The sequence below is a fragment of the Acinonyx jubatus genome, chromosome A2 (assembly GCF_027475565.1).
Source record: "Acinonyx jubatus isolate Ajub_Pintada_27869175 chromosome A2, VMU_Ajub_asm_v1.0, whole genome shotgun sequence".
Taxonomy (NCBI): Eukaryota; Metazoa; Chordata; class Mammalia; order Carnivora; family Felidae; genus Acinonyx; species Acinonyx jubatus.
The window spans coordinates 72,116,047-72,140,587 of NC_069383.1; the positions used below are offsets into that span (position 1 = coordinate 72,116,047).

The 24,541-nt window shown below is 38.8% G+C and overlaps 1 protein-coding gene across 2 annotated transcripts; it reads left to right on the plus strand.

Annotated features, from left to right (window-relative positions):
- Positions 1-142: 142 nt before the first annotated feature.
- Positions 143-24,414, plus strand: LOC106969985 (calaxin-like). Of its 2 annotated transcripts, XM_053218463.1 has the most exons (5): positions 143-2,194; positions 11,775-11,930; positions 12,191-12,295; positions 18,891-19,042; positions 22,292-24,414. In XM_053218463.1, the coding sequence occupies exons 1-5, from the start codon at positions 2,047-2,049 to the stop codon at positions 22,409-22,411; spliced, it is 681 nt and encodes a 226-aa protein (XP_053074438.1). In that variant the 5' UTR covers positions 143-2,046; the 3' UTR covers positions 22,412-24,414. The 2 variants fall into 2 exon arrangements, with proteins under 2 accessions (XP_053074438.1, XP_053074439.1); XM_053218464.1 differs by lacking the exon at positions 12,191-12,295.
- The last annotated feature ends 127 nt before the right edge of the window (positions 24,415-24,541 follow it).

Sequence of the window (24,541 nt, forward strand, 5' to 3'; positions counted from 1 at the left end):
ATCAGCTCCCTTTGAGTTGCAAGTAAAGTTATAAAGATTAAGAAACACTACTAGGGGTTCAATGGTAGGTGGATAAGACATATCCCCAAATTTTTAGCTGTAAAAATTATTTATTTCTTGGTAAACTTCCTTAAATTTTATGCTTAAAGCTTCATACTCCTTCCTAATAAAAGATATGTAGGGGCACCTGGGTGGCTCAGTCAGTTAAGCATCCAACTCTTGATTTCGGCTCAGGTCATGATCTTGAAATTGTGAGATTGAGACCCATGTTAGGCTCTGTGCTGACAGCGCAGAGCCTGCTTGGGATTCTCTCTCTCCCTTCTCTTTCTGCCCTCTCTCTCTCTCTCTCTCTCTCAAATAAACTTAAAGAAATAAATAAAAGATATGTATATGCTCTTGAGTACACAATAAGTTTTGAGGAACATTTTTTTATCTGAAAGGAAGTTTCTTAGAATCATTGTTCAAGAAAATGCTAAAAGATAAGTTTATCAGTTTATTTGGTGATCAGTTTTGGTATGAGCACACTGGTCCCGAATGTGATGATTATATCAAATTAGAAAGCAACGGTTATTAGACTGAGGAATAAGGTGACCTGGCAAAAAAACTGTTCTTTCCAGGCAGTGTTGACTGTCTGCGAAACACCTTTTTCATTGCTTCTGTGATGGTAGCCTTAATAGTCTTCTTTCTAATCAGCTATGGGAAGAAAATTTGATAGAGTAATGTTATGTGCAAGTCCCTAACATTTCTTTCTTCCTTCCACCAAACCACCCTTTTTCTTGAATACTTTTATACCAGTTTTATAAACACAGGGCATGTTATCTGGATAATGATGCCAAGGTAACTGCAACAAAATTGATGAGTGTCTGAATCGAAAAATTGAATTTATACCAGTACTTCTCTGTCTGATTGTTTTGGATTCATTTGGTTGCCTTTAGTATATTTAGGTGTTTTATTTTAAATACCGTAAGATTGTTCTGAGTTGACTTTATCCAGAATATAGGTTCATATTCCTCCAGTCAAGGTGTGCTAAAAGTCTTTTGCCTCATTTGCTTTCATTTCATAGGGAATAATAGACTAGCCTTGGAGAAACTGAGAACAGTTATTCTTCAGACTTAAGTGACAGGTTTCACACTTTTAAAACATTGCCAGTTTTCAACTTAATTCAGTGAACACAGTATTTCCTAAAGAAAAGTTTTGGGAGAGCTTTTGTGTTCCAGTTGTATTTGCATTGTTTTACTTTTTTATAATTTGTTTTAATTTTTTTTTGTAATCTCTATACCCAACATAGGGTTCAAACTCATGACCTCAAGATCAAGAATTGCACGCTCCTCCAGTCGAGCCAGCCAGGCGCCCTACATTTGCCTTATTTTAAAATTTACTTTATATTTTATTTAAAATTTATAAGAATATTGTATTCGAAATTCTAAAATTCATTCTGGTACATTTTCTTGCCTTACTATAGTGAAAGCCAGTAAACAGACTAGGAAATGTTTGTTCCCTGTATTAGGATTTGACAATAGAGTTAGAACAGTTGTTATTTTGGCCAGCTTTGGCATAGTCACACCATGCTTTCTTACCAGTCAGTCAGGTATAAGTTGGAGGGGTACTAGTGGGGTTTTACATTTTTCTAGGAGCTCCCACATTGAAGTCTCTCTTACGAGAAGATGCTTAAAGTTTTTTAAAGGAGGTTATATAATCTTTGAAGGAGCTATTTATAGCCTAGAAAAATATGTCCACTTAAAAATAAGATCCTTATAATTTTATTTAGTTGTGTGTTCAGTTAGGAAGGAAACATTTTCCACCATACATTTTGTGCTGAGGAAATATAAATGACAATAATATCAAGTACCACTTTAAGTGGTATTTAGCCCTAAAGAAAAGATAAATGTAGGAATTGCTGTAATATTTCAGATCACAATAACATTCATGGAATCATTGCATTTGTTTTGAGTGCTAACAACCGTTGTTGCATATTTTTGCAATCACTTGAGAACCTTCTGTGGTTGCTGGAATGTTGCCGCTGTCACATTCTGTTGGTATAGAGTAATGAACTATGGAATCAGTGACAATCCAAGACATGTAGGCTTGGAACTAGGCTATCTGAGAACTCTACAGTGTGTTGAAGCAACACTTGACATGGACCAGAAGACTCTGAAGAAACTGGTGGAATCCATTAGTAATACTGTCAAGAACTGTGAGTACTAACCAGACATCCAGCACTGTCTGAACATCTTTATTCAATCAGATAGAAACATTGATAGATACATCGGACATTAACAGGTTCTTTGTAACACCCAAAATAGAGTTCCTCTAATTTCTGTCTAATGTTTTGGCCATTTAAAAAAATAGATTACAAGTGAATTTACAAGATCCCTGCACTACACTGAGAATATTTTAATCAGGTTCCTAAAATATATTTGTGTATGTGAAAAGAAGAATTTGAGAACTTATGTGACATATGTACTAAAGGATTATCTGCCAACCAAGGACTTGTTCTGTTAACAGTCTGAAATTTAATAAGAGATCTCAAGCTCTAAAGGTTTACCTTGACCAATTCCCTGAGTTCTCTGGCACAAAACCCATAGAGGCAGAGGATTGATAGAGCTATAGAAGATATTTTAGTTGCTGAAGAAATAAGCATGGTACTTTGCACATAGCAAATGTTTATTAAAATTAATGTAACAGATTGGGGGAGGGGGGAATCCTTGCCCTGACAGACCTTAAAAAGTAATCTTATGTATCTTGTCTCACGGGCATGACAACAAGCAATCCTGACTGAGATCCATTTTGACAATGTCTTTGGACTTTGAGGAAATGACTTTTATTTCAGACGCTAGTACAGCCTCGTTGGGCACTTCCATTTTTCCTTGTGTGGTCTCAGTAGGTCTCAGTAGTACCACCCTAAGAATCTTGTTGGTAGACTTAATTCAGTTTTCTCTCATTTCAGTTATATTTTAAATGATCCTCAAGCACTTCTAGGGCCTGTTTTTGCAATCTTGCTGTTCTTCAACCCTTAAAATACATCTAGCAGATTTAACCAAAGTTGAATGTAATATCTACTGTTATTCGCCGTTTTCTTTTTCTTTTATTTTTTGGAGATTGGTTTGCTTTCTTTTTAATTTTTTAAACATTTTTAATGTTTATTTTTAAAGATTTATTTATTTTTATGTTTTATTATTTTTGAGAGAGAGAGGGAGAGATAGACTCCAAAGCAGGCTCCAGGTTCTGAGCTGTCAGCACAGAGCCCGACACAGGGCTTAAGCCACCCAGGTGCCCCTTTAATGTTTATTTTTGAGAGAGAGAGTGTGAGTGGGGAGAGGGCAGAGAGAAAGGGAGAGACAGAATCTGAAGCAGGCACCAGGCTCCCAGCTGTTAGCGTAGAGCCTGACATGGGGCTCGAACCCATGAACTGTGAGATCATGACCTGAGCTGTAGTTGGACACTTAACCAACTGAGCCTCCCAGGTGCCTCTGTTTTTTTTTGTTGTTGTTGTTGTTTTTTAATTTTTTTTTACATTTATTTATTTTTGAGAAACAGACAAAGCGTGAGCGGGGGAGGGGCAGAGAGAGAAGGAGACACAGAATCTGAAGTAGGCTCCAGGCTCTGAGCAAGCAGTCACCACATAGCCTGATGCGGGGCTCGACTCCACAAACTGAGATCATGACCTGAGCTGAAGTCGGACGCGCAACCGACTGAGCCACTCAGGTGCCCCTATTTTTAATTTTGTTTATTTTGAGAGAGAGACAGCCGAGTGGGAGAGAGGAGAGAGAGAGAATCCCAACCAGGCCCCGCACTGCCAGCACAGAACCCAATGCAGGGCTTGAACCCACGAAGCCGTGAGCTCATGACCTGAGCCAAAGCCTGGAGTTGGACACTTAACCGACTGAGCCACTCAGGTGCCCCTGTTTGCTGTTTTCTTAACCTGAGTTTTAAACATTCAAAAGGAAATTTTGCATACTTTAAAAATCTAACTCCTCTCCCCATCCAAATGAAACTACTTTTAGCCTGCTACCCAAATGTGTGTTTAATACCATAATTTGTTATTTGAAAACAATTCTCTGAAAGTATAGGTAATATAAGTAAAGAATATGTAATACTAGATCGGGCCCGCCTCCCATACAGTCTCCTACAAAGAAGATACTGAACAGTATCTTTCAAAAGAGGAATGAGTTGCATTCCTTTTGCAGAATTTTGACACTAAATTAGGATCAAAAGTTCAGTGTAACCAGATTACTATTTATACTGAGATTATTAACAACTCATGTTTATTAAGCTCTTCATTGGGGAAATGGTATGCTTAATGGTTTATCTTCAAGTCTCAGGAAAAAAACCCAATGAGGTAGGTGAAATTTTCCACATTTTCAGATGAGGAAACCAAGTCTCAGATTGTCTAAAATGACAGTGAACTTTTCTGGTGGAGGCAGAGCTAGAACCCAGGTAAGTCTGATGCCAGAACCTGCATTTCATCTTCATTTCTCGATGCACCTAATAAGCATTCTAGACTTCTCACGGTCATTCTGTATAGTACTCTCCCATAGTGAATGCAAAATAAAAATTGTTGAATTCAGCTCAGTTCTTGGGTCCTTGAGTTGAAAAACCAGACACGCCTCTCATGACTGGAACTTGGGTGTTTTTTTGTTGTTTTGAGATTTTGTTTTTAGTTTGTACACCCAACATGGGGCTCAAACTCACAACCCTGAGATCAAGAGTTATATGTTCAGCCAGCCAGCCAGGTGCACCTAGAATTTGCTTCTCAATGGGTAGGACTGGGGAGAGCTAACAAATAGTACCACCTTGGCCTTCCCTTCTCAGGAAGAGATTGTCTTGGGGTGGCTGCATGGCTCAGTTGGTGGAATATGTGACTTGATCTCAGGGCCATGAGTTCGAGCCCCACACTGGGGGTAGAGTTTACTTAAAAAGACAAAAGGGATCGTCTTACTATTTCTCTTGGTGTACATAGATAGTCTTAGTTGTCATGTGCCAGAAAGTTGAGATGGCTTTTCTTGGGCTTTGCTTTAAAGTTTCTTAAGAGGGAGGCTTCATAATTTACTAGGCCTACATGTGCCACATGGCTTCTTGAGTCCAAACTACTAGATTGTGTGACTCTGATCCTCCACTATTTCCAGTGACCTCATGAAGAAAATTCATTACCTTACCAAGCAGCTGTTGATTTTTTTTCATACAGCTCTAGAATATAAAACATTGTAGAGCTGTATTAACCAGTATAGTAACCACTAGCAATGTGTGGCTATTTATTTACTTAAAAATTTTTTTAAGTAACCTCTACACCTAAAGTGGGGCTTGAACTCGTGACCCTGAGATGAAGAGTTGTCCTATGGTCTACCGACTGAGCCAGCCAGGTGCCCCATTTTTTAAAAAGTATGTATGTGGCTATTTAAATGTAAATTAAAATTAAGTAGAGTTTTTTAAATCTTTAGTGGCAGTGGCAGATCATTACCTCAGGGCATAGTAAATGGCTTCATGTGTGTGCAACCTATGCATTGTCATGGGGCCCCACACTTAATTTAATGTTCCACTAACACTTAATGTTTTCAATGAGGGACCCATGTTTTCTTTGCATTGGCCCCGCAAGTTCTGTAGTTGATCTTGGCTGTATACCTCTTATTCATAGTATGGTAGGAGTATCTCCAGCATCAGAATCACCTAGGGGCGCCTGGGTGGCGCAGTCGGTTAAGCGTCCAACTTCAGCCAGGTCACGATCTCGCGGTCCGTGAGTTCGAGCCCCGCGTCAGGCTCTGGGCTGATGGCTCAGAGCCTGGAGCCTGTTTCAGATTCTGTGTCTCCCTCTCTCTCTGCCCCTCCCCCGTTCATGCTCTGTCTCTCTCTGTCCCAAAAATAAATAAACGTTGGAAAAAAAAAAAAAGAATCACCTAAAGATGCTTACTGAAAATGTAGATTCCTGGATACCACCCTAGGCACATTTAAATATCTCTGCGAGTGGAGCCAATCATCCAGATTGTTCACTCCATTTGTTCTTGGACACACTGAAGTGTAGGGTTTCCTGATGAATCCCTAGTCTCTCCCAGGTGAAATTTCAGTTCTATCAACCTAATTGCAATCACAGCTTGATTAATAGTGAGTTAGGAATTGACCCAGTCTTTTTCACACATATTGTTCAGCCATAATTTTTACACATATAGACTAAGAAATTTTTTTAAAGCTCAGTGAACAATTTTAAAACTTTCTAATAATTTCATGTTGTTTGATTCAAGTGATTATTTTGGCATCTAGAGCTTACTTTGGATCCTGTCTCCTCCAGTATATTCCTTTACCTCATTTGTGTACAAGGAGTTATCATTTACTTAGCAAACATTTATGTGAGAGCCTACCATTGTGCTTGGCACTACTGGATACTGAGTAGATAATTGACATAAGAGTAAGAGATTTTTGTTATATGCCTTCCTAAAATGCAAATATTTTGTGGGTTTTTTTTAATATGTATTTATTTATTGGGGCGCCTGGGTGGCTCAGTCGGTAAGCATCCGACTTCAGCTCAGGTCATGATCTCACTGTTCGTGAGTTTGAGCCCTGCATCGGGCTCTGTGCTGACAGCTCAGAGCCTGGAGCCCCCTTCAGATTCTGTGTCTCCCTCTCTCTCTGCTCCTCCCCCACTCACACTCTGTCTCTCTCTCTCAAAAATAAATGAACATTTAAAAAAAAATTTTTTTTTAAATTTATTTTGAAAGAGAATGGGGGAGGGACAGACAGAATCCCAAGCAGGCTCTGTACAGAGCCCAACAGGAGGCATGATCTCACAAATCGTGACATCATGACCTGAGCTGAAATTAAGAGTCATGTGCTTAACCAACTGAGCCACCCAGGCTCCCCTAAAATCCAGATACTTTGTGAACTGCATTTCTCTGACCCACTCCTACTAGAAGGAGGAAATAAGTTAAATCTAGTATGATTAGCCCTTATGAACTCATGAGCCCTGAGTGTTCGTGAGGTAAAAAATACAATTGATCATCTCTTCCGGGACTTAGCCCAGGACCACCTATAGACCCAGTGGTCCAATATTTGGCTTTCACTTCATTTGTCACACATAACATGGGCCAATATGTATGCATATATAGGTAAGTATACATACATATTTTCCAGCTTTGTCTGCTGAGAGGGCTTAGAAATATTCCACTGTGCCCATCCCAGCTCCTGGTTATGTATTGGGCTTAGAAATATTCATCTCCCAGTAGTAATAAGCACACCCAGTGCATAATCCTTGGTGTTTAAATACCAGTCTCCAATAAAAACAACCAGGATTCCTTGAAGAAATAGCCACACAGAGTGTAAAGGAAAACCTATGCTATGCCTTGTTTCTCTTTTACTGACACTACTCTGCTACACTTCTTGACACTTCCAGTCTCCAACTGTGTGGTTTTTTCAAGCAAGCAATTTTCTGTGACATCGGCTGGGTACCCTACAATTTCTCAGTTCTGACACTACCTGAGATGGCATCAGATCCTGTACGTTGAGTTCAATGCCACAAGACTGTCTCCCACTTCAGATGCCCATCACAAGTCCAGGTTGTTACCTGCATTTCAGACTAACTGGCTATAAATTGGAGGCCCAATTAATTTGCTAGAGCAGCTCATAGAACTGAGGAAAATTGTTTACTTAATAGATTACTGATTTATTATAGAAGGATACAGATTTTAAAATACAAGGATACAATCAGGAGCAGACAGCAGAGATGCACAGGGCAAGGTATGTAGGAAGGGGCATGGAGCTTCCATTCCCTTTCCCAGGACCTTCATATGTTCACCATCCCAGAAGCTCCCTGAACACTTTGGGGGTCTTCATGGAGTTTTCATCACATAGGCACCATAGGTCATTAACTCAATATCCAGCCCCTCTGCACAATGGGGGATACAGCTGAAAGTTCCAAGCTTTTAATCATGGACTTTTAATCAAGTCTTTTTGGTGACTAGCTCCCAGCCAGGAGCCACCGGTAGTCGCCTCCTTAGAACAAAAGATTCCTATCACCCCTGATGTTCTAAGGGATTTAGGAGCTTTGTGTTGGGGGCCAGGGTCAATGACAAAATTGAACAAAAGATACTCGTGCTGCTCACATCATTTAGGAAATCCCAAGAGTTTTGGGAGCTATGTGCCAGGAACCAGGGACAGACCAATATATATATATATATATATATATATATATATATATTTCCTGTTACCTCACACAGGGAAAATATAAGATTGGCCTGGCAAGTAGTGCCAGAAAGCAAAGAAGTGAAAAAGCCAATGGGGTTGTCTGATGTGAAACATACAAGAGCCAACTTGAAAGCTCCCAAGGGCCAAAACTGGAACAATTTGAGTAAGATGACAGGATTGTTATAAAATAAGTGTATGTGACCCCCCCCCCCTTGCACACACCCTGACATAAATAATTGAGTAAATAGGGGAAAAAAGACCTCTTGCTTTTATGAAAATTCCAAGTAATAGTATAGATACTCCTTCCCAAGAAGTGGAATTACATTTTCCCTAAAAGATTGGCTTCCAAAGAATAGATTGTGGAAAGGATAAATAGCAACTACAGTGGAGAACCCTGTAGACTAGCGTAATCAAGTGATCAAAGTTCTCAGCAGTTAACCTTGTATGTGTCCCCCGACATGTGAGAAGAACAGCAATTTATCTCTAGAATTCACCCCCCAAACCCCTAACCACAGCTTATTATGCAAAAAAAAAAAAAAAAAAAACATTAGACAAACCCAAATTGAGGAATATTATGCAAAATGAAAAGTCAAGGTTGGGCCCTCTGGGTGGCTCAGGTTAAGCATCCAACTCTTGATTTCAGCTCCGGTCATAATGTCACGGTTTGTGGGATTGAGCCCTTGTCCATGCTCAGCATGGAGTCTGCTTGGGATTCTTTTCTCCTCCCCTGCTCATACCCCTCTCAAAATAAATCAAAACTTTAAAAAAAAAAAAGTCATGAAAGACTAAAAACTATCATAAATTGGAGGAGACATGCCAGCCAAATGTATCCTGGCTTGGATTCTGGAATCAAAAAAAGAGCATTAGTGGAAAAGTGGTAAGATCTGTATGTTAATAATGTGCCGATGTTAGTGTATTCATTTTGATAATTGTACCACGGTTCTGTAAAGTTTTAATGGAGAAACAGTGAAGATTGGGAACTCTATCATCATTGCTTCTCTTGTGTAAATCTAAAGTTATCCCAAAATAAAGTTAAATAACATGAGCCAGTGCCTAGCACCTCACAATTCTCATTACCCAAGATCTCTCAAATATCATTTACAACGGTTCCTGGACCGCATGAGTAAGGTCTTTAGCTGTAATGAAATGTGAGCTTACATGGATAAAACTCAGAAAAAATTACTACCTGTTGAAGATTGTGCCTAAAATCCTTGATAGCTGTGTTGGGTGACTTGTTAATATTTGGCTCAGAGCAGCATCTGACTCTTAAAACCTCCCTTTCCTCAAGGAGGAAACTATTGTTGGTGCTAACGTTTGCACTCCGATAATTCTCCATCAGATTTAAGCAGGATGACTTTCAGGCAAACATTAACATACTCTACACTTCATACAGCACATCCACACCTGAGCTTCCTCTTTCTCTGTATTTTTTATGAGAATTCTTTCCAAGTTTTTGTCCTCAGAGCAGCTGCAACCCCTTCTGTGACCTAGCCTTGAAAAGTTCACACTGCCTCATTTCCACTGAGCTCTACTGGTTGAAATGTCAGAAAATGCCTTCCCTGTTTCAAGTGAAGGAGACAGATCCCATCTCAGAGGAGTATCAAAGTCTTTGTAGAAAGAGCATATGGGATGGCATAGACTGTTAAAATTGTTTTGGGGAAGACACAACCATGTCACATGTGGACTCATTATTCATAATGTGGTTTTGAGAATCTACTGCCAAAGTGACCCTCCTTAAGTGCAAATATGATGTTAACTTGCCAGCCAAAATTTTTCAGAAACTCCCCATTGTAAAGTCTAGTCTGCCATGTGGCCATACCAACCATCTGCAGCTAGCTCTCAGAACATACCTTCATTGGGGCGCCTGGTGGCGCAGTCGGTTAAGCGTCCGACTTCAGCCAGGTCACGATCTCGCGGTCCGTGAGTTCGAGCCCCGCGTCAGGCTCTGGGCTGATGGCTAGAGCCTGGAGCCTGTTTCCGATTCTGTGTCTCCCTCTCTCTCTGCCCCTCCCCCATTCATGCTCTGTCTCTCTGTCCCCAAAATAAATAAACGTTGAAAAAAAAAATTTAAGAACATACCTTCAAGCTCCCTCCTCTGGCAAGTGACCCCTCCTCCTTGGGACCTTTGTTAATTTCCTGCTACCTCCCCAGTTGATTATTCCTTCCTTTGGGTCACTGCCAAACACCATCAATCATAGTGCTTGCACTTTTTTTTTTTTTTTTTCTTATCTCTTAGCCAAAGTGTAACAACTTTGTGGGCAGAAACCCTGGTGTATTCACTGCCTGGTTCACAGGAGGCCTTCAATATAAATTCTTATTGGATGGGTAAAAATGAGCTTTTTGTCATATTTCTGAGCTTATAGTTACACTGTGTAGCCTGCTAAATCGAATCCCTTAATTCTCAGTCCTGATCAATGCATTAAAATCACCCTGCACTTCTTTAAAAATACCCTTTCCTAAGTCTGGACTGAAATCCAAGTGTGTGAATATTGAACATTTCTGTTTGAAAATTAGTCACCAAGTCCCACTGATTTTCTGCAACATCTCAAGCTCCCTCCCACTTTTTCAACCCTCAGGGCCTAGAAGAGTCAACTGAGATCTTGTTTTTTAAAAGCTAATTCCTGGGTCTGATGTTAGTGATTCTGACTTGGTAAGTCAAGTAAGCCTTGGGAATCTGCTTTTGAACAAACAAAGGAGAGGCTGTGGATTTCTCTCATTCAAATGGTCCTGGACGGTCCATTAGAAACACTGCTCCAGTAAAATGTAGTTGACCCTTGAACAAAGTGTAGGATATAAGCACCAACCCCTGCAATACAGTTGAAAATCCATATATAACTTTTGACTCCCCAAAAGCTTACCTACCAATAGCCTACTGCTGACCTTACTGATAACATAAACAATCAACCTATTTTGTATGTTTTATATATTATATACTGTATTCTTAAAGTAAGCTAAAACTTTTAAGAAAATCATAAGAAAAATACATTTACAGTACTGCGCTATATTTATTTTTTATTGCATTTAAGTAGACCCACAGTTCAAACCTATGTGGTTCAAAAGTCAACTGTAAATGTTAATTTTCTGACTAGGCATTCAAGGCTCTCTGCCATCAGCCCGTCCTCTTCAATCCTGTTTTTTCACTTCTTCCTAACTTGCTGTGCTCCCAATAAAGCATGTTCAACTTCAACCACAATTCTACCTCTTTCCTTTACCCATATTATCTCTCCCTGGAATTCTCCATTTTACCACCCCCAACACATTCCTTCCTGTATAAATACAATGTATCCTTCCAAGTCTCTGTTCAAAGTCTACTCCCATGAAAATGACCTAACTCCTCTTTCCCACACTGATTTCTCTTTCTTCACATGTCTGTAGTAGTGAGCATTATGTTACATAATTTTTCATTTACATACCGTCTTACTAGTCTTCTGGTGACACCCACCTTAATTGCATAAGCCCTTAAGTAACAAGTGATGTCATTCTTTTTTTAATCACTTAGAGCATCTAGCATCATAGGAAAAAAATAGCTGCTTAGTAAAATATTTTCAATTGGAGTACTCATTGAGTAAGTGTAAGTTGTACTTATTTGTATTTTTATTTTACAGTCAAAAAAAGTGAAGTAGAATGTCTCATAAGACTTTTTCACAGCTTGGTGGAAAGAGCTAATGTAAGACTTAATAACCTTGGACTAGATCGTAATGCTTTTCGAGCGATCCTGCACAGCGTATTTGGAATGACTGACGATATGCTAATGAACAGGGGTAAGAGGCTTAAGAAATGGAAATGGGCCAAGCTGAGATGGCGATATATATGATGTTCAAAATTAATATGTGGCAAACATTTTTGTAATGGCAAATTATATACACACACACACACACACACACACATACATTTCCAATAATTTTGACTCTTAAAGATGGCTAAAACCTTTTTTTCCTCTCAATTTGGGAAGAAGGTTTATATATTTGAATTATAAAATAGCTTTAAATTACAATATACTTCTATGGCCTTTTTCTTTCAGTATTTTTTGTGTTTGACAAAGACCACGATAACTGCATAAATGTGAAAGAGTGGGTTAAAGGATTATCAGTGTTTCTTCGAGGGACTTTTGAAGAAAAGCTGAAGTGTAAGATTTCTATATGTGATTACTGACTTAGTAATATACAGTGTCAATTTTGTATTTAGTGAATGCTTAAACAAATTTTAAAAAATATAAAATCAATGTTCTCTATAGCAACGTTTCAAAAATAGTTTGTGACAGCTTTAAAAAAAATCAAAACAAATGAAATGGGTGGTCTGTTTCTTGGGAGAGTCCCTCCTTTAGACCTACACTTCCTTCACTGGTTCTGTAATGCCTAAATGTCACCAGGATGGGTCTTTGGGTCAAGTCCCAGGCGAAGACGAGCAAGTCAATGTCAGGGCTTGTGCCAACTCCGGGTTTCCCAGGCTGGCTCTGGGCTCAGCAGGAAATGTGCCTTGATATCAGGCAGTGCATAAGTCACAGTGAAGACATTCCTCATCTCTTGAACAAAGAAAATAAATGTGAGGGATTGACACAAAACAAAATGAAATACACATTAACCACCAATATTCTAGTGTTAAAATTTGTGTAGATCAGTGAAGAGAGGAAAAGAGATTGAGAACAGAGAATGCCCACAGGGAGAATGGTTACAGAGAGAATTTCCTACAGGAAAGATATGTTAGTAATTCCAAAGACAAAAATCTTCCCATTCACAATTTTGCCTAGAAGTGAATAGCTCTGGCCTCACCTCGCTTGTACCATTGTTGTGATGTGTATTTTCTATGTTTTATACCTCTGGGTCCAGGTTTTGGGGTGAGGAACCCAGGAATGAGAATAGGAACAATTTTTTTAAGTTTATTTATTTATTTAGAGAGAGAGAAAGAGAGAGTGCAGGAGGAGCAGAGAGAAAGGGAGAGAGAGAATCCCAAGCAGTCTCCGCACTGTCAGCACAGAGCCCAACATGGGGCCTGAACACACAAACCATCAGATCATGACCTGAGCCGAAACCAAGAGTTGGATGCTCGACCAAGTGAGCCACCCAGGCGCCCCAAGAATAGGAACAATTTTAAATGACAGTTTTCTAGGGAACAATTGCTTAAAGTGTCAAATTGCTTAGGAAAAGACTGCAGAATTCTGAGTAAATAAACAAATCTTTATCCCTTGTTCTTCCACTTAAATTTGGATTTGGAATGTTGAAAAGAAGATCCCTAACGTTAAACACACATTTTACTTATTTATTTTTAAAAATTTTAGGTATTTATTTACTTTTGAGAGACAGAGTGCAAGTGGAAGAGGGGGAGAGAGAGAGGGAGACACAGAATCTGAAGCAGGCTCCAGGCTCTGAGCTGTCAGCACAGATCCCTATATGGGGCTTGAAACCACAAATCATTGACATTATGACCTGTGCCAAAGTCAGAGGCTTAACCGACTGAGCCACCCAGGTGCCTCTTAAACACACATTTTAAAAAATGATAGCAACATTAAAAAAAATCACCAACTTACTTTGACATTTACAATTTTTTGTTTTGTGTTTTTTCGTTTAATTTTCTTTCTTTCTTTCTTTTTTTTTTTTTTTTTTGAGGTAAAATTGACATTCAACGTTATGTGGGGTTTTTTTTCCTTAACTTTTCTCCAGTTTAATTTTTCACAGGATAACATTGAAATATAGTTGCTACTTAAGGTTGTTGCAACCTTATACAGAAGTCTCACCAAGAAGTGAAAAGCTAAGTTTTCATGGATGTAAATTCTTATGGTAATACTAATACATGGTGAAAATGGCTGTGACACTGAATACAGCTGTATGTGATTGAATAGCATCATGCTGTCAATGAATTTTCCTCCTCTAATCCTACTTCCTAAAACTGTTTCATATATATTTCAAGATATGTTAATCTGGGAAAAATGCCACTTTTCATAGGGTTGAGCTGCATGTGATGAGGAAATGGTGGGGTTCTGAGTGAACAGTCAAGCAAGAATTCTTGAGACACCTCTGGTGCAAGAAGGTGGTTTTATTAAAGCAGGGGACAGGACCTGTGGGGAGAAAGAGCTGCACAGGGGTTGTGACAATGGCTGATTATATACTTTCAAGTTTGGAGGGGGGTAGGGATAGCATAAGGTTTCCAGACCCTTGAGGGGCTGTTAGGAAAAAGTCATTTACTACTGTCTAATAAAACCTTAGTCATCCGACCCTTCAGATGTATATCAGTGGGTCATATGCCCACTGTTTACTAACATACAACTTGGCGGGGGGTGGGGGTAGAGAAAAAGGAACTGGTTACCAAAGAAATTTTTATTTATTAAAGGAGACTACTGGAGGTTGGGTTGATGTTAAGACTGCCTTTTGCCCATAGCAAAGTATCGACATAGAGACAGTTGAGTTCCTAAAGGAAAGTCACTCTGCGTATCTCAAGGACTTGTCCATGCACTACGAGTTGTCAGGAAATTTAATTTTTTTTTTTTTTTGCCTTTGTTCCCCACATCACATGTATGCTATGGATTGAAGAAACTCAACAAAAAGACACAGCTAATCTGATATTCTGGAATTTTATATTGATTCTATTGCTTTTGCTAAAACATTTAACTAGATTGCGAACTCCAGAAGAGTTCATTACTGTATTCTCAGGACCTGAGTAAGGTCATCTGTGGCATGAATGAATGTATAGAAGTCACAGAAGTCCCTCTTCAGGGAGAGAGTGGTCATTTTGGGTAGTGCAGATGGGCAGACTTCCAAGGAGATGATGGACTCACTACACAGATATACTGAAAAATGTTCTTTGCCAGTGATATGCTGAAGTCTGTACTTAGTTTTTGTACTCTATGTAAGAGAATAATAATGAGATATACACACACGTATGTGTACACATGTGTATATATGTATTGCATGACCAAAGGTTTAAAAAAAGTATTTACTTCTAGGGGTACCTGGCTGGCTCAGTCAGTAGAGCACGCGATTCTTGATCTCTGGGTTGTGAGTTCTAGCCCCATGTTGGGTATAGAGTTTACTTAAAAAGAAATTATTGGGGCACCTGGCTGGCTCATTTGGTTAAGTGTCTGACTCTTGGTTTCAGCTCAGGTCATTACCTCACAGTTCACAGGTTTGAGCCCCGCATCGGGCTCCTCACTGACAGTGTGGAACCTGCTTGGCATTGTCTCTCTCCCCCTCTCTGCCCCTCCCTAGCTCTCTCTCAAAATAAATAAATAAACTTTTTTAAAAAAAAAGCAAATTTAAAAGTAAAAAGAGATCTCTTTTATTGCAGCTTCATCACATTTTTTTTGAAGTCTATACAGTTATTGTCTTTTATTTGTGTCATTCTACAGGAGATGCTCAGTTCTGGGTCACATAATACATATAAACCAATAACCATAATATAACATGATTACTTCAAAATCTATGTATTTTCAAAATACTATATGGGAGTGATGAGAAAGTGCTTTCTAGTGGATCTGGTGGATCAGAAGACACTTCCACAGAATAACTAGCATTTCAGTTAATTCTTGTAAATCTTGAGCAGAAAGAAACTAGAAGGAAGAGCAGGCTAACCAACAGAATGAACATGTGGAGTTGGTAGAACTGATGTTGAGACATGTAGTATTAAGGTCAACTGAATGTGTATTATTAAGGTTGAATCATCTACTGAGCAACATTCCTCTCCCCAACATTCCCTAAGAGGACAGCTGTGAATCAACTATAATAAATAATGAAATATTGGATGGAGGCAGGAGAGTTTCCTAGATTGTTGAAGTTACCTAGGAAATAACAGTGGGAACAGAGAAGAGGAAAAGGACTATTAATATCTACAAATTGGAATTGATGGTTATCTCTGAACACAGAAGGTATTGTTTGTTTATAGTTTCAAGTACCTAAATTAACGTCATTGATTTCAAAGTATTCCAACTTTATTATTTTTTTAAGTTTATTTATTTTGAGAGAGAGAGAGCGTGAGCAGGGGAGGGGCAGAGAGAGAAGAAGAGAGAGAATCCCAGGAAGGCTCCCCGCTGTCAGAACAGAGTCTGACGTGGGGCTCGATCCCACAAACTGGGAGATCACAACCTGAGCTGAAATCCAGAGTCAGACTCTTAACCCACTTAGCCACCCAAGTGCCCCTAAAGTATTCCAACTTAAAAAAAAAAGGCAGGGGGCGGTCCTTGAGTGGCTTAGTCGGTTAAGAGACTGGCTCTTGATTTCAGCTCAGGTTATGATCTCACATTTGGTGAGATTGAGCCCCACATAGGGCTCTGCTGTTAGCGCACTTGGGAGTCTCTCTCTTCCCCCAATTGTGTTCTCTCTCTCAAAATAAATACATGAACAACAACAAAAAGTATTACAGAAACAAGAAGTCCCCAACGTAGATAATGTAGTATATTAAAACATAGTTCATAAATGCCAAGACAGAAAGAAAAATCTTAGGTATGTAAATTTCTAATGAGCCACTTTTTTTTTTTTTTTAGTGTTTATTTATTTTGAGAGAGACAGCATGGAAGTATGGAGGGGCAGAGAGAGGGAGAGAGAATCCCCAGCAGGCTCCATGTTGACAGTGCAGAACCCAACACGGGGCTCGAACCCACAAACCATGAATCATCCTGAGCATAAACCAAGACTCAGACACTCAGTCAACTGAGCCACCCAGGCACCCCTTTAAGGAGCTGCTTTTTAAATTAAGGCTAGAATGTAAAGTACCTATAAGACTGATTCTCCAATGTGGATTGAAGACTGGTTTCAACTGGCTACATCGGTTTTACCTTGGGAATGTTTTAAAATAGCATTCTCTGAGCTACTACCACCAAGGAATCCATACTCTTATTTTGTGCTATATCAGGAAAAGTTCTGTTTATTTGTGTGTTTTTTTAAAAATGTTTATTTATTTTTGAGAGAGTGTGCAAGTCATGAACATTGAGATCATGACCTGAGCCAAACTCGGAAGCTTAACTGACTGAGCCACCCAGGCATCCCCATTTATTTGTTTTTTTTAATTATGAAGATTTAGTATCAAATCTGTTCCTTACAAAGATCGCTTGATATCTAATCTGTAACTGTTTCCTCTCCCATCTAGGTACAGGTGAACAGGAATCTGCATCTTTATCAACTACTTTTTTTCCCCCCAAATTCTTTTATTTTTCTAGTTTTATTGAGAAATAATTGACATATATCACTTTATAAATTTAAGGCATACAGATCAGTTCTACATATACTACAAAAATGATTACCACAATAGGTTCAGCTAACATCCATCTTCTTATATAGATACAATAAGAAGAAAAGTATAAAGGAAAAAAATATTTCTCCTTGTGATGAGAACTCTTAGAATTCACTCTCTTAACAACTTTTCTATATATCATACATCAGTGTTAGTTATGGTCTTCATGTTGTATGTTACTTTCCTAGTACATGTTTATCTCATAACTGGAAGTTTGTGCCTTTTAGCCATCTTCCTCTGGTTCCCCCTCCCTCCAACTGCCCATCTTTGATCACCACAAGTCTGATCTCTTTTTCTATGAGTCTGTTGTTATTGTCAGGTTTCTTGTTTGTTTTGTTTTGTTTTTGTTTTGGGGATTCCACATATAAGGGAGGTCATAGAGTATTTGTCACTCCCTGTCTCAATTATTTTCCTTAGCATAATGCCTTCAAGTTTCACCTACGCTATTGCAAATGATAGCATTTTCTCATTTTTTATGGCTGAGTAATATTCTTATTTATATTTATTCATCCATTGATAGAAACTTGGATTGTTTCCAAACCTTGGCTATTGTACATAATGCTGCTATGAACATGGAGGTGCAGATATCTTTTTGAGTTAGTGTTTTCATTACCTTTGGATATATTCCCACACATAGAATTGCTGGGTTATATGGAAGTTCTATTTTTAATATTTTGAGGATCCTCCATACTATGTTCCATAGTGGCTCTACCAATTTATAATCGTAACAACGGTAAATAAGCATTCCCTTTTCTGCACATCCACACCAGCATTTGTTATCTTATTTTTGGCATTTTTTGTTTATTTGTTTGTTTTAATGATAGCCATTCTTGCAGGCATGCGGTGATATCTCATTGTGGTTTTAATTTGCATTTCCCTAATGACTAGTTATGTTGAGCATCTTTTCCTATAGCTGTTGGCTTTTCATTTATCTTCTTTGGAGAAATGTCTATTCAGGTCCTTTGCCTATTTTTAATTTTTTTTTCTTTTTTGCTATTGAGTTGTAGGAGTTCCTTATATATTTTGGATATTAACACCTTATCTGACATTGTTTGCAAATATTATTTTCCCATTTCACAGGTTGTCTTTTCATTTTGATGATGGTTTCTTTTACTATGCAGAAGCTTTTTAGTTTGATGTGGTCCCACTTGTGTTTTTATTTTGTTTCTTGTGCTTTTGGTGTCAGAGCCATGAAATCATCACCAAGACCCATGTCAAGGAACTTGTTCCTATGATTTCTTCTAACAGTTTCATGGTTTCAGGTTTCATAACATTTTTAAACTCTCAATTTCAAATTCCACATTCCAAGGAGTATTTAATCTTGTGCCAATAAGTATAAAAGGTGCTTTATTTTAAAATTCATCTGTCATACAGACCAATAATTGTAGGTTGTATAAATTGTTTTTATCTTTTTAAAAACTATATATTAAAATAACTTAAGGAGAAGACTGGTGATATTTTAACTGTTCTTATCCAAGTCTTTACATTTCTTGTGCTTTGAACAGTCTGTTTTGAAGTTTACTATTTGAATGGTGATGGTTACATTTCTCGAGAAGAGATATTTGACATGTTAAAGAACAGTCTACACCAACAGTCATCTGAAGAAGAGAATGATGAAGGAATAAAAGAGTTGGTAGATATAACACTGAAAAAAATGGTAAGAATGAAAACCTATAAGCAGATATTGGAGAAAGCTAAAGACAAAGAAATTATTTATTTCCCTTTATAATGAAAGTAACCTTTATGAGGACAGGAGATTTTGTTCTCTGCTCTATCCATTGCCTACAACAGTGCCTGGATGATAGTGGGTGCTCAATAAATACTTATGGAATGGCTGGGTGATTAAATGAATCACTACACAAAATATGAACTATATTATTTTAAAATATTTTACTCAATGTGGGGGTTGGGAGGGAGTGGTGCAGCAGATTCAGTTTGTGTAAAATTGGATGCCACTCTAGTCTGTCTGCATGACCTTAGCCCTCCAATCCATCTAAACATTCGTTATAACAAAATAACATAATAATTAAAATAGCTGTCCCTTAGAAAGTACTTAACTATATGCCAAGGGCCTTCATAGAACTTTAATTATAGGAACTCATTTTACCCTCAAAACAACCGTATGCAGTAGAAATTACTATCTCTATTTTACAGATGAGAAAACAGAAATACTAATAGTTTTACCCAAAATCATGATAGAAAATGGGGTGCAGAATTCTTCTTTCAATGAAACAAAAAGTACCACTTTATTATGGACATAGTGATTTCTTCCCTTTTCTTACTATGCCCCTATCCTGGATACCAGTGAAAAGTTGTTAACTCTAAAGCATTCTGGACCCAGCTCACTTCCATTACTCTGGAGATGAGGAAAGAAATAGATGATGGGGGCTGCTAAGTCTTAGATTCAGCTATCAGACTCCAGCATACCTTCTTCCTTCAGAAATACTCTCACTGGGGACGCCTGGATGGCTCAGTCAGTTAAGCATCTGACTCTTGGTTTCAGCTCAGATCATGATCTCATGGGTTTTGTGGGTTCAAGCTCCACATCTACCCTTGTGGTGCAGAGCCTTCTTGGGATTAGGAATTACTCTCACTAACCACTGCTAGGGCTGAGGGTAGACTTCTTGAGAGACAGTATTTTCCCCAATTCCAAATTCACTCTTTTCTTGTTTAATTAAAAACAAAATTTTTTTTAACATTTATTTATTTTTGAGAGACAGAACATGAACACAGGGGAGGGGCAGAAAGAGAGGAGACACAGAATCTGAAGCAGACTCCAGGCTCTGAGCTGTCAGCACAGAGCCTGATGCGGGGGCTCGAACCCATGAACCATGAGATCATGACCTGAGCCAATGTCAGACACTTAACTGACTGAAACACCAAGACACCCCTTTAATTTTTTTTAATGTTTACTTATTTTTGAGAGAGAGAGAGGAGCGTGCGCGCATGAGCGGGGTAGGGGCAGAGAGAGAGGGAAACACAGGATTCAAAGCATGCTCCAGGCTCTGAGCTATAGCACAGAGCCTGACGCAGGGCTCAAACCCACAAACTGCGAGATCATGACCTCAGCAGAAGTTGGACACTTAATCTACTGAGTCACCCAGGCATCCCTCTTCTTTTTTTAAAGGACATGTTATGGAGTGAAATTTTTCCTTTTTTAATTTTTATTTATTTTTGAGAGAGAGAGAGACAAAGCATGAGCGGGGAAGGGGCAGAGAGAGAGGAAGATACAGAATCTGAAGTAGGCTCCAGGCTCTGAGCTGTAAGCACAGAGCCTGACATGGGGCTCAAACTCATGAACCATGAGATCATAACCTGAGCCAAAGTCGGACACGTAACTGACTGAGCCACCCAGGTGCCCCTGGAGTGAATTTTTTTCTGGTAATTATTCAAACCTTTCTCTAAGTTAGACTCTCAGCAACCCTGAGTTATGCTCAGAAGTAAAAAAACAAGGACCCATCAAATCAAACCCAAACTGAATTAAGCAGTTAAAGCATTTATAATCTACATATATGGTCCCCTGCCCCTCCCGTGATTTAATCCCCCACAGTCCCTGTCATTAATGCTCCACTCTAGGCAGGTCTGTCTTCTTCCTGACTTACATCGCTCATGTTGTCAGACTTCAGTTTGGGCCATTCTTCTGCATTTCCACCCCAGACCTCTTCAGCTACCTAAAAGTCCTCTCAATCATCCTTAAAGGCCTCCCAGTAGTCTGCAAGCATCTTCTTATGATTCTAGTCCATCTTGAACTATTACTGCTCTGACTCCCAGTGCCTTGCTCCTTAAGTGAGTAACTTCACTTTTATCCTTTTTACATGATGAGCTCTCAAGTCAGAGATCCTTTGAGGAACAAATTCTATTACTAAAAATTAAGTTTGAAAATCTTTGCCCTATGGCACTGATTTTATCACAAATGTAGCACTATAATATGTGTCCTCTTTTTGTTTTACTCCGCAGTTACAGTATAAATCCTTTAGAGACATGACCGTATTTTATATATTTACGGTAACTCAGGTGTCTTAGTCTGCTTGGACTGCCATAACAAAATACCAGACTGGGTGACTTAGACAATAGGAATTTGTTTCTCAAAATCCTGAGACTGGGGAGTGCCTGGCTGGCTCAGTTGGTGGAATGCGTGACTCTTTATCTCAGGGTTGTAAGTTCGAGCCCCTGTTGGGTGTAGAGATTACTTAAAAATAAAGTCTGCCTGAGTGGCTCAGTCAGTTGAATGTCCAACTTCGGCTCAGGCCATGAGCTCGTGATTTGTGAGTTCAAGCCCCGCACTGGACTCTGTGCTGATGGCTCAGAGCCTGGAGCCTGCTTCGGATCCTGTGTCTCCCTCTCTTTCTGCCCCTCACCCATTCACACTCTGCCTTTCTCTCAAAAATAATTTAAAAATATTAAAAATGAAATAAAATAAATAAAATCTTTAAAAAAATCCTGAGACTGGGAAGTCCAAGATCAAGGTGCCAGTCAATTTGCTTCCATAGTGAGGGTGCTCTTCCTTGCTTGCAGACAGCCACCACCTCAACGTGTCCTCACATGGCAGAGAGAGGGAGCTCTGGTCTCTACTTACAGAGATGCTAATTATATCATGGGGGCTCCACCTTCAATACCTCATCTAAACCTAATTACCTCCCAAAGACACCTCCCAAATCATCACATTGGGGGCATTAACATTGGATTTAGAGGCAAGAGGGACACAAACTTTCAACCTCTAATAACAGGTATTCTAAACAGACTTCCAGGAATAAAGTAAGTAGTCTTGATAAATAAGTACCTTTTGATTTATGTAAGTAGTGCCCACAGAAATGTAAACTAATAGTTTTACTTGGCAAAGAGTTATTTTCCATGCGAAATTAAAAACTACTCTTATCATTTATCAAGAACTCATCTTCCTCTCTAGGATTATGACAACGATGGCAAGATATCTTTTGCAGACTTTGAAAAAGCAGTTAGAGAAGAGAGACTTTTGTTGGAGGTATTTGGACCGTGTTTACCAGAAACAAAGATACAGTGCCAATAGCTCAAAGTGGTTAAGAGCAAAGTTTTTAAGGGATCAGACAGTAATACCCGCTGGACACTCACCTCTGTAGGGGCTTTAGCGCACAGCTGAAGTTTAGGCAACCATGACGATCTCAGCTCCATCCTCACGTCGTGGGAATCAACAATAGTGAGGATTCTATTCAACAGACTTTTTGAGCTTGCAGCCTCTTTAGCTATACACAATTCCTGATTTCTTGTATGTTAATATTTTCCCAAAGAAAACTTGAGTCTATTGGCATGCTTAAGGGATAGAACATTGAACAGTGTACTCAGCAAGTACCCACCATAACTGCCAGGACAAAATTTGATCTCTTTCAACCCAAATGTTGCCAAACCATGAGAATAATTATTAAAAATCTTGAATACATTTAAAGTACTTTATAGTATTTACGCTTAGGAAGGTTTTTCATGTATGAATTTGACAAGTTTTCTGAGCCAGAAGAGCCAGCCTAATAATTTGACACATTAAAATTTCCTTTAATTCTTCCTTTGAAGAAGAAAGTAGAAACTTTTTAATTCTCTGCAGTGATCTAGATGGCGATTTTATGCACAAACTTGCATGTTAAGTTCTCCTGTGCTATCTTCTGCTCATTTCTCTAACTTGTCCCACTGTAGTTTATTCCTGGAAATAAATAGTAAAATGCAGTGTGTGAAAGGCACACTTCCCATTTTGAGACTGATGGAGGAAGCCACATAGAATGGACTGGATTGGAGCAACTACTTAGGTCAGATGGAACACCAACAGATCTCCAGTTGCTCCCAGAACTCAGTAGCCCAGTTACTGAGAACCTTGCTACTCACCAGCAGCAATGGTGTCACCTAAGAACCTGGGGAAAATGGGGAATCTCAGGCCCCAACCCAAACCGACTCAATCGTTGTTGTTGTTGTTGTTGTTGTTGTTTTTATGATGCTTGACACAGCAAAGGTTACTTCCACTCATCTTGATCAAATATTGTGCATGTTGGTGGGGATGGGGAGGCATGCTGGCTTCCACATGGTCACTGGAAAGATCGTGCAAAGTCCTGAGAAGATCAGGAATCCATTCAACAAAACTGAACCCACTGAGCAGCTCCTCCTTTTAAGGCTGTCAGATAATTTTTTTTTCAGTTGTGGTAAAATACATCTAACACAAAATTTACCCATCTTAACCAATTGTAAACATACAGTTCAGTGATGTTAAGTACATTCACAATGTTGTACAACCAATCTCCAGACTGCTTTCCATCTTGGAAAACTGTAAACCGTTCTGCATTCCCATCATCCACCAGTTTCTGGCCACCACTATCAGAATCTACATTTTAATACGACCCTGAGGTAGAAATTCATAGCACCTTAAAGTCAGAAGCATGTTGTAGATAGTAACTTGCTCTTTCCAATTCTATGCTTGGGTCTCTAACATGTCCTTTACCTGGGAGTTGAGCAGAAAAAAATAATTAATTACCTTACAAGGAAGTAAGGCCAAACCCCTTGCCTCCAGCTTCTTTTAATACCATCTACCATTTGGTGCCATCCCAGCAAGTTTGAATCAGGTCATAACTGATGATGAACCTTCTTAACCGGTATGTTCAAATTCAATCCATTAGGTAAGAGGCCTTTAGGTATATAGAGAAAAGAAAAACAGTTTGGTATGGGCCTTCTCAAGGTATTTTTAGCAGTTTAAAAAAAAAAAAAGGACACAGCTTGAACATACTTGTTCCAGTTTCCAATTTTGTAGTCTGATAGGACAAACAATGTAGGTATGCTAAATGTACTGGTTAGCAGTCTAGCATTGACAAATACAGATTTGTTTCTGCCATAGATAAGCAAATTCTTCTTAGAGACTAACTAAAGAATATAGGCTCCTAATTTCAGCTTTGTTCTAATAGTTTAACTTTTTTACTTTACAGAATTGTATTGATTTTGAAGCCCTGGCATTCAGACACATCCTGAATTCTAGTTTTTGAATGTGAAACACTTAATACTTGTATTAAAATCAGAAACAGATCCTGGTTGCCTGTCTTTATTTGCACTGTAAAATTTTTATCTTTTGTTCACTTAATTTACATATAACTATTGCAAAGTGAGAAGTAATAATAGAAAAACACTTTCTGTAATATTAAGTAATGATAAA